The 11,242-nt window shown below is 42.2% G+C and overlaps 1 protein-coding gene across 1 annotated transcript; it reads right to left on the reverse strand.

Moving 5' to 3' along the window:
- Nucleotides 1-9,428: 9,428 nt before the first annotated feature.
- Nucleotides 9,429-10,993, reverse strand: DDIT4L (DNA damage inducible transcript 4 like). Its single transcript, XM_077814389.1, has 2 exons — nt 10,906-10,993; nt 9,429-9,916 (listed from the first exon to the last, which is right to left on the reverse strand). The coding sequence occupies exons 1-2, from the start codon at nt 10,991-10,993 to the stop codon at nt 9,429-9,431; spliced, it is 576 nt and encodes a 191-aa protein (XP_077670515.1).
- Between the last annotated feature and the right edge of the window lie 249 nt (nt 10,994-11,242).

Raw genomic sequence — 11,242 nt, forward strand, 5'->3', positions numbered from 1 at the left:
CAGGTATGGGATGATGAGTAGTGGCTGCAGAACTTCTGAATGCAGAAGGTCACCTTCCAGGAACTTTGTGCAAAGCTTTCTCCTGCCCTGCAATTTAGCAGGACAAAAACAAGAGCGGCTCTGACATTAGAGAAGCGAGCAGTGATTGCTATTTGGAAGCTTGCAACACCAGGCAGATACCAGTCAGTGGGGAATCAATTTGGAGTGGGTAAATTGGCTCCAGGGTTAAAATTATTTCCTGGCTCTTGGGGAGAATGGATCCACTGCTCACCTTCTCCCCTACTTTTCCTCCTGTGCCTCATCCACCATATCATCCTCCTTGTTGTCCCTAGACTCACACACCTGTGCGGTGTCCACGTTGCTTGTGGCGATGCTGGTAGAGTCACCCCCGAGAATCACATGCAGCTCGTTGTAGAATCGGCATGCGTGGAGTTCAGCACCAGAACAACTGTTCGCCTCCCTTGCCTTCTGGTAAGCTTGGTGAAGTTCTTTTATTTTCACACAGCACTGCTATGTGTCCCTCGTGTAGCCCTTCTCCCCCATTCCACGAGTGATCTTTGCATAGATGTCACTGTTTCTTCTTCTGGGTTGGAGCTCTGCCTGCACAGACTCTTCTCCCCACACAGCGATGAAATCCATCACCTCGTGTGCAGACCAGGCTGGAGCACGTTTGGGGTGATCAGCTGTGCTCAAGCTGGCATGCTCCCAATGCTGATCAAACAGGAAATGGGAAATCAAAAATTCCTAGGGCTTTAGCAGGAGAGGGGCTGTTTCCTGTGTACCTGGCTGCAGTGCAGCAGAGTGGAGAATGATCTCCAGAGGGGTCACAGATGAACATTGTGGGACGCCACCTAGAGGCCAATTAAGTCAATTTACACAATCTGTGTCTGCACTACCTCGCAGTCGACCCATGGAAATCGAATTAAGCGCTACACCTCTCGTAGAGGTGGGTGACAGAAGTTGACATTAGAGGCGACTTAGTTCGGTGTAAAGGACCAGATAGTGTAGACACATACTTAAGGCGGCTTTCTTTGACCTAACTTTTTAGTGTAGACCAGGTCTGAGACTCAGAACCCACCTGAGGTAGATTTAAATACCCAGGGCAGGCACAAATCAAGGGAACTGACAAAGTACTATTGTGAAAACGTTAAAGGAAGAATCACTTTCTTCTAACACCCAACAACGGAGTGTTCTGTATTGTCCCTGAAGCCACTCTGTCTTCCTCCGCTTCTCTGTAAAGTTTCTACTTAGAACCTTCCCTGGATTCCTTGCTTGCCTGCCTTTCTGCTGCAGACACAAATGCTCAGGAATACGCTGTTAGACTGAGCAGAAAACGTTTCCTAGCTCAGCAACCATCTTTGAAGTATACTCATGAGTTTCAGAAATGTGGATGTGAGAAAAATAAAAATGATCTAGGAAGAACAGCACAGACTGGCTTGCTCAGGTTGTGGGGAACAAGGGAAACAGAAAAATAGTCCAACAGTACAGATACTCCTGCTTCAGATGGAATTCTTGGCCTGGGGGAACTGAATCTTGTCCTGGCATAGGAAAGAACTCTGCTCTCTAAATGATCTCTTCCATCTCTAATTAGTATGATCCTAATACTGACAGAATAGCATTCCCTGTCCTCATAAAGAATTGAAAAAAAAAGTGTTCAGCTCTTGGATGCTACATGGAGACATGCCAGACATTATGGCCACGTGCAGGACAGTCAAAGTTCTCTGCCAGTGTTCTCAATGCAGCAAAGAACTTTTGTTCCATTGTGGAGGTTTGCCTGAGTAAGGAGGGAGATTTGGGCCAGTTTTCCCACAAAGTGATCCTGCTCCACTGTTGTGTTTTGTCATTGACTTGAAAGGGGACAGGATGAAGACCCAAATACTGTAAATGGATAAAATAACTATTTTATGTCTCTTTAAAAGTTAACACAGAACAATGGTTGCTTCTGGCAGGAGTGCCAGTAATGGTAATGAACAAATCATTGACTAAATGTCTGAAAGCAGTCAATGCCCTGCACACGAATGATTCTGGGAATTCTTTTAATGATCTACTGTGAAATGCCCCATGAATACAACAGATTATTCTTAAGCATCACAATGGCACATATAAACTTTCAGTGTACAGGATACAGATTACTTTGCCTGTGTCCCTGGAGCAATTACCAACTGTATTTCTTTTGTTTGCAATTTGCCCTAATCACAATTTTTAATCTGGGGACAAAACAACTTTAACATGCTTCATCCAGAAAACTGGACTTTTTGTGTTTTGTCACCAGTCTTCCCTCCCCCTTGCATTTACTTAGTGACAAGGAAGAACATATATTTGTTTGGAAAGAAAGAGAAAGCAAGTAAGCAAGCCAGATCTCACAAAAATTCTAGATACATTATTTTGTTCAACAACAGCGTAATAGTTCATAATAAACTTTCTGATAACATATTTCACAGATATTAACATTATTAACCCTCATCTTCAGACATCTGTTGGGCTGGACCTGCAATTCAAAACACTGGATTTGCCCTTAAAAGAAGGGGCACGTCCCTGAAAGAGTTAATGGAGAAGAGGTATTTGTGTTAGCATTAGTTCATTATAGGTTTGTAATGCAGCGCAAGCAGTTGGCAGACGCAGTAAATGGAATGGTTGACGACATTCTTTTCAGGATAGACTGCCTTAGGCACCTAATTGTTAGAATACATGGAATCATGACTTCTACTTTTGGTTCAGCCACTGTCCCCACATGTGATTTTAGGCAGGTCATTTAGGACCCAATGCTATGAGGTGCTGGGCAGTCTTGACATCGTGACCTTTGAGGGTGCTCTGGAGGGACTAAACCCTCAACCTCTCTGAGCCTTAGTTTCCACATCCACAAAATGAGTGCAATGGCATTTAACCTACCTCACAGATGTGTTGTTGGATTTAATGTTGGAATGCTTTGAGATCACTGGATAAAAGCTACTGTAGGAAACCAAACTATGGAATGGCCCATGGTGTTTGGATCACACCCTATCATATATTACACTAACAAAACTAAAATGTATCTCAAAGAAATCGAAAGCTCTTTACAAACTATGCATGTAAAGCACCTCTGAAATGCAGCTACCTCAGGGAGATAGACAGCTACCAGGTGGACAACTAGTGCAGTGTGCAACAAAATACTTTGGGAAGTCAAAAGAAAGAAAAAGCGTAATGGGAGCTTTAACATCCATATAGAGGGATGCTGTAGCTCCAGAGATTTCCAGACTTGAGCCTCAGGCCCACAGATTCTCTTCTCTAAAGTGGAATAGTTCTTTTGCATCAGAAAGTGGGGGAAGCATGTCAAAAATAACTAACCAGTAATGAGTGCTAGGCATGAGCATACCATGTTGCAGTGGTATAGAAGAGAGAACCATGAAATAAAACTAAGTAGTTATGGCACCAGACTATGAATGAGACAACACTCGTACCTTAAGTGATACCTTTTCTAGTGAAGGAACACTGAAGCTGCCATATTGGAACTAGTCATCGGTCTGAATGAATAATAAGTTCTGAATGAATAATAAGAAGAAAATGCCAAGCTCCCCAAAGAGATCTGGAAGAGATGCCAGCGCCTGACATGGCCTGAAAGATGTTATTACAAGAACTGCTCAGCCTACCCTTTTGTGGCAGTGTGAGGGAGATTACATTTAGAGGAGGCTCACCTGTGAACATACAGAGATAGATGTACAGGGAATCATGAAGGTAAGGAGCATCCTCTCTTTTAGCAAACAGAGCCATATCTCCATTGCCCATTAAAGAGGAACAGTAGAGCTGTTTGCCATCCAGAGTGAAGGTGTGTTGAGGCATGAAGAAAAAGGGTGCGCATGCGTGTGTGTGGTGGGAGGGCAGGGAATATGATCTGGGGCTTTGGAGATTTCTCTTTGGATGGAGAACGGAAACTGCCAGCAATGATAGTTGCCTTGGAGTAGAACAAAACCCATACTGTACATGCAGCTGCTGCAGTTCTCTTTTCTTTTGTAACTTGTCCAACACAACGCTATTAGCCTCAGTTAGAAGGTTGCTGATGCCAACAGGAAAAAGAGACACTCGCTTCTCTCAGATCAACCTTTCTTTAAAAAGGTCCACCAGTGACAAGCACACTGGACTCCTTGCCTGAAAGGCAATGTCCTACTAAAAACAGCCTGCTCTTTACAACAGCCCTTTAAACAGGATGGTGGGAGAAATCCAATCCAGGATTATAAAGTAAGCAATCTTATGCTGCAGCCAGAAACAAAATTATAACATGGGCACCAGGAGACAGTGAGTAAATAGGTTGCATCTTTTGTTTCTTTCTCCACTGCTGGCTCACTGCAGCAAAGCCTGCAGTCCTTACAGATTAGTAAATAAAAAAAAAAAAGCAAGCATCTGGGAGGTTGTTGCCAAAAAGTGCTTTATGTACTCTGTATTTTTAAAAGAAATCAATCAGCCTACTCTTTATTCATACTTAGCACTAGCCCCAATACATATTTCTGCCGTGCTACATAGCTAAATGAGAGCCTTTGTGTGCATGGGGGGTGGGGAGGGGGACGAGGATGATGGATTGCAATTTGTCAATGTCTTTCTATACTGGTGGTTGAAACTTACGCCTCTCAGTGCTTAGCGGTTCCTAGTGATTGATGGGATTGTTTACTACTTTTCCCTTTGGTCTGAAGGATCCTGAGTGGTTTTTCTGCCAGCACATGCGAAGGGTTTGGCTTAGTCCCAGGGCAAAAAGCTCTGCAGCCCAAGTTTTGTTTACACCACTGTAACCCTGGGGCATTTAGGGAGTTTAATAACTTTCAAACAGATACATTTCTGTTAGCAGGAAACAGAACACTGAAGCCACAGCCGGGTTTATTAAAACCTGTACTGTGTGTACAAACTATAAAATGGACCACCTTATTGAAAAAAAGTTTTGAAAATAGAAATGTTTCCATCCATCAGATTCCTGTTTACACAGTTGTATTTGCTGAGTGATGTAAAAAAAAAAATGCACGACTAATCTCACAGTATTAATAACCCAGTTACTGCTAGAGGACAAACATTACATGGAACAAACTGGAAAGGGTAATAAACCTGGATGCAGCAAGTCTCTACACATTGCTCGCCCACTGATATAACCAAGGAAATAGCATAGGAATGCACATTGATAATTGTGCACACACACACAGGTAACGTTCTCATTATTGGATAAGGGTTGTAGTGTTTGGCTTAATTGCAAACTTTGGCTGTCACACAAAAGGAAACTTCCGGGCACCATCACATGCAGCAGCTGTAACCTGGCCATAGCCTGAGTTAAGGCAAATGTTAAAGAAAATGGTTCCATTCTTTGAGCCATGTGACTTAACTCAAACAGTGTGGTTTTGGATGCTTGACAAGGTCTGTAACCTCTGCTGTATTATTTTTTTTTTTAAATAAAGTGTATCATATAGTGGTCAAGACAGTATGCAAAGGGAGATAGTTCCCTTATCTCTTCCTGAGGCTGGGAAATAAAGTCAAGGTAGGATTGAAGAATTAAAATGATTACTTAAATATTTATCATATCAAATGGTGGTTCATTCGTCTACCATCGAAGGTAAGCCAGGTCCAGTGAGAGACATGGGGAGTTGGTATAGCTATCTGGTCCCAGGATATGAGAGAGAGATGATAGGAGAGGTAATATATTTTATTGGACCAACTTCTGTTGGTGAAAACTTGTCTTTCAAGCTAAAGAAGAGCTTGGTGTAAGTTCAAAAGCTTGTTAGACCAACTTCCTCTGGTGAAAGAGACAAAAGATATTAACTTGCCTACTTTGTCTCTCTAGTATTATGGAGGGCGGTGAGAGGGTGGGAGAACAGAAGAAAAGGAAAGAGAACTGCCATCGACCATCACTAAGAGAAAGTTAACACCCTAATAAAAAGTAGGGCATGCAAGATCAGCAGCAATAATGCAGTCAGGCAAACTCTGGTTAAGCAGCTAAATCTGAAATATGTTTGATAGTTGTATAAGCTATTTAACTGAATTATTTCTTATACAGGGCTACTGCCTCCAACATATATCCCTATAAGCAAAGAATTCTTGCTTCAGAACATTACAGTGAACAGACTCCCCACACTGCCCCAATATGAAGTGATACTTTAGTCCCCATGAACAATGGAAGTTTTAAAAGGTAACCAGCATAATTAAAAGCAGTTCGTCACAGTGGAATTTAGTCAAAATAGCATGTTTAGGGACCCTGCTCTATCAATCACCAGGTCCCATAAAGAAGTTTAAAGTTTGCATCTAGTAATGCTACAGTCATACTCTCTAATGGATCCCGCTGTACTCGTCTAGTTCAGCAGGGAGGAATCCATTATTTTAAAAAGACTCACGTGTTTGTGAAAGATGGAGGACTGACTATACTGGAGCTTTTCCCCTGAACAGGGTCAATGCTTCCAGCATTAGCTCCTCCCCACTCTAGAAGAGCCAGCTGATTTCCATGCCTATTCGATTCCTGGTCACTGAGACTTACCACCAGGGTGCCTGTTGCCAGGGTGGTTCGCTGGAGGCACCGGTCATCTACAAACGGCTAGAACATACGTGGGAGCTGTATTTGTGGAGGACAGACAATATGTTTACTAGACAAGTTGGTAGGCTTCTTCTGTTCTCACTGGCTCTAGTAAGATTCAAGGTAGTGCTTGCATAAAGAATCAAAAAAAAGTTTAACATGTCGACCTCATTTGAGTTTGAGCCATTATAGTTATTTGTGTAGTTGATTAAGGAAGCATTTGATATTTATAGTAGTGGACATCACCACAAGCCAAGCTGGAAAGAGTACTGTATGCTATGTGCCAAGCGCAGAGAGCACAGGAAGGTGTTTTACATTGTATTGTAATGAATACTGAACCCCTCACTGAACCCACAACCCCTCAGACACTCATCCCTCCTTCTAATGAAGCTCATCATCATTGTATGAAGGGTTAACACCCTTACTGCAGATTTCCTCTTGGCAAACAACATGCCTGCTGCTCTAGCAGTGGGGATCAGTGGTAGCCATTTTGGCCTCTGCAGCGAGGAAGGGAGATTAGTGGCAATTAAAGGAAAGACGGAGCACTGCCCAACCAAATGTTGAACGAAAGGCAGGACAAACCACTTCAACATTCTTTCATTGTTTCCTTATATTCCCTGGTCTACCTCTGTCCACCTGTTGCTTGTTTTATGCTGTACCACACAAGCTCTTTGGGACAGGAGCTGTGCAGCACTGACCACAATGGGGTTCCAGGCCATGACTGGGGCTCCTAGGAACTACCATAGTATGAATAATGTTGGAGAAGAATGATCTCACAGACAACCTAAATTTGAAAGTTAAAAATATAACTTTTATTGTCAGGATAGACAAACCCATTTTCTTGCACAGGAATCAGTTTCAAGAACAATGCCAGTAAATAATTGCTATTGTGAAGTTCAAAAGGCAAGCCAAAGAACAATTCAGGGGGAGGGGGACCGAACATCTATACATCAGTGCAGAGAGCTCCAACAATACAAAGTGACACCATCATTTAAGGCATTGAAATTAAAAACATTAAAAGCAGTACAAGTGCAAAACAAGTCAGTTTACAATGGTCCAATTCTGATAAGTCAAAGGCTCAATAGCTGTGCGGTGCAGTAACTTCCAAATGTTAGAAGAGTGCAGTTCTGTAATCCACCTAAGCTGGTTACATTGTATACCAAATATGCAACTTGATGGAGAACACACACACATTTCCCCCTCCTTCACCCACACACTTGCTAAGTGTCAAATTGTGCCACAAGTGCCTCATACATGTGGATATTACTTAGGTACTTGCAAGGTAAGTCTTCAAGAGAACTACTAGGAGCCAAGACACTTGGTATGTGTCTGCCAAGGTACTTTCCCCTCTATGATCTGTTGATAGTCATCTTCCGAGAAACTTAAGTGCCAGCAACCAAGACATGGTGGATCTTTCAGCTTCCCCCCCAGAAGAGTGGTACATAGCCAGAGAACTGTTACTGAGAAGCATGGCAGGGAAAATAGACTAAAAGATTAGGCAAGCCTTTTCCCCCCCTCACCCCCATATTGCATAGTGTTGATATATGCTCCTGGCTGGATCTGAAAGACATTGCTTCAGTTACAGACAGTGACAGTCACTTTTTCAGTTCATGGTCTTTTGAAAATTCCTGTGTTTTATCTAAGCCAACTGGTCAGCTTGTTTGAGCATGGGGAGAGGAGTTAATTTTCAGCAGAAGTGGTGTGACATTGAAATGGAAGTCTCTAGGGAAGATGAGGGGGAAAGTCATTCGAGCAGCAACGTAAGCATCAGCTTGAACACTAGCTAAACTTTAGCTACCTTAGGGAATGAAGGGGGCAGGCTCATGAAAGGGAGAAACTGCCAGGCCATTCCAGAACCAAAGTGGGGCCACTATGGTGGTATGGAGAACTGAAACCCCCACAAGGTATCCTCTGAAGAGCTTGAGCTACCATGCCAGAACAGAAAAATCCTGCAGACTTTGGAGAGGAGCTAGTGAGAGAACTAAAGTGTTTCTTGGTTCCACTTAGAGGAAGGGGTATGGCAAGGGAATAGTAGGATTCAGTTTTCTGCCCAGAAAAAGAGGGCATCTCTAAGTGCAGACATATTCCATTTTCAAAACTAAGCATGAGGTAGGCAAGTGTTTCCAAGACAATGATTTAGCATTTCTGCTTCAGAAGTTACCTTGCATTTAAATCCATCTTTGCTGCCCAAATTGCATTGGTTTTCCAGTTTTTAAAAGGAAAAATATTCAAACACAACTGACTTTTGTTTTGACGAGTCATTTGCCCCCTAACACTTCAAAAGTTTAAAAGTGCACATTGCAGAGATTGCAGTGCAAATTGGCATAGTCCTAACATTGAGCAAATTATGTTTGCTATATAACCCGTAGGAAAAATTGTGAAATATTTACTTTTGCACCAGGTTGATCAGCCTGCTACCTTTTAAGAGGCAAGATCTATTTCTTCGTTCGGGCAGGGGAGTTTGACATCCACTATATTTAACTAGCTGAACAATACTTTAACAAGAGCTCTAGAGTTTTCTATGAAACCTTTTGGAACTATAAACCTATGCTGGTAGAGTTATTTCCATGGCATAAGAACTTTCTATAGAAAAATGGTCAGTAACTATTCCTAGGCTGACCGCAGGACAGGTCAACTAGATGCTAACCATAAGTTTCAAGTAAAACGTTAGCTTTGTTCCTGCCTTTTTTGCGCACCCAGCAAAAGCAGGCAGTTGACTGCACCGGGAATATCTTATGCCAGCCTGAAGGCTTACACATTGGGGTGTTTGCACAGCCCATACAGAGCACAATGGTTGCTGTGCATGAAATCAAACTGTAAAGCAAGGTACTTCTTAAAAATTCAGGATATCAAACTCCACTTAGACATTTTAGTTAGTGGCCACAGGCACAGTTTTAAACATGCAACAAGATTTCTAGCATTCTTCAATGACTGTCTCAATCAAGGAGTAAAGTTTTTTTTTAATAAGCCGAAACCCAGGACTCAGAATCAGAGTACGTTTGCTGCCAGACGCGAAACAAGCTCGGGTAAAGAAAAAGTCCCTGAAACTGGGCCATGAGCAACAGTCCTGCTTGAACACAAGTGTCAGTTCGAAAGTAGGAACAACACTGGGGTCATAGATAAGATTATCCAGTTTTTTACATACATTTCCAATTTCTAAATTGACATGGATAATGCAACCTCTCAAGCCACAGGGCTCAGTTGAAGAAAGCCGCAATACATCTTGAGCTATTCTCTTGGTTAGTTTTTCTGGTATCAGAACCTTTGAACAGTGAAGTTTGGTCTGCTTTGATTTGGATAGGCAGTTCTCCAACATTTTAACTAAACTCTGACAGGTTCTCTCCTCAAACACCACCTCATTAAGGTTGGGTTCAGGCACAACGTAATCCCAGTAGTCAAAGTCTGCAGGGGAATTAAGACATGAGGAGGAAAAACACATAGTAACATACCAGTAACTGGCAAGAGGCAGACAACAAACCTACCTGTTAATTTTCCTGAAGTATTAAATAGCGATAGTCAGCAAGTCAGCATGAGCATACTACAGTGTCAGTGTAGTGTGGTTTCTTACATGAATGAGAATTAAAACTATGTATATTTTATGTGTGCTGCAACAGCAGTCTGTGGTCACTTTAAGTAATTCAAACTACAGTTACACTTCTCTTGATTATGCTGGTTATTACCGTAAACTTAATGAAGTCATTCTCCACTAGGGAGAGGACTTCACAGCCGTTACTAATGTTTATTGCTGCAGGATGATAAAAAGCTAGCCCCTTGAAAACATGAAGTTAGTTTGCTTAAAGGAGAAGTGATAGCTTCGCACTTGGTCATCCGCTTTCTAATGTGATCAGTCTTTAGTGTGGCAGGCTGCCAAGGGCTGTGATTGTTTAGTACATACATGGAATAAAGTAACTTGCTCATCCTAGTAAACTACTGAAAGCTGTGAAGTATACTGTAGTGCATGAGTAATATAACAGGTTTATATGCAGAGACAGTTAAACTGTTTCACTATAGGTGGCAATAAATAGACTTGTGAGTCAGGATAAGCCACTGCAATTCTTGAAAAATCCGATTTCCACTCATTCTGAAAAGTTTGTTAGGATCATCTTTGCAGCTACCTTATCTAGCCATAAAAATCATTTTAGTAACCCTAAAGTATTAGTCAGAGGTAGCTCTACAAAATTTTGCATCAGTTTCCCCCCCCCACCTCACTTGTGGTCATGTAATAATTCACAACATAACTTTTGCTCAGTTATCCCCCATTTATGAACTTCCCTGGACTAGCAAATAATAAGTTATAACACCACTTGGGGATGGACCCCTCCTTCCCTTTTGCAGCCTTACTTTTTAAAGGGGGGGGAGAAGGAGGGGTTGAGAAGGTCAAAGGTACTCACCGCTTATGTTTGAGTGGTGAAAGCCTTGGTGTAGCAATTCTGAAATGCATGCAGTGCTTTTACTGCTTAAATTGCTAGTTGCAACCATTTTTAAAGTACACTCTAGCCTCCAACAGATCTTTACGCCCTCCTGGTTTACTGAAAGGGAAGCACATGTAGCATGCTTACAAACAAAGCAAGTTATTAAGAGACACTACAGCAGCATCAACTCATAGTAACTCTCAAAGAGGACCACTTGCCTGCTAAGAGAGGAAAAAAGGAGTCTGGGAGTCTAGTTACTCATCCCCTTAAATATTTTTTTTCCTTGGGTCGAATGAAAGCCTTCCCACTTCCTACT

Source organism: Eretmochelys imbricata, chromosome 4 (assembly GCF_965152235.1).
Source record: "Eretmochelys imbricata isolate rEreImb1 chromosome 4, rEreImb1.hap1, whole genome shotgun sequence".
NCBI lineage: Eukaryota > Metazoa > Chordata > Testudines > Cheloniidae > Eretmochelys > Eretmochelys imbricata.

Excerpts from the sequence above, each read along its gene's own strand:
- DDIT4L (XM_077814389.1), bottom strand. The coding sequence starts at position 10,993 with ATGGTTGCAACTAGCAATTTAAGCAGTAAAAGCACTGCATGCATTTCA. Across the intron at positions 9,917-10,905 it reads TCACCACTCAAACATAAGCG|ACTTTGACTACTGGGATTAC; the intron begins GTGAGTACCTTT and ends ATTCCCCTGCAG.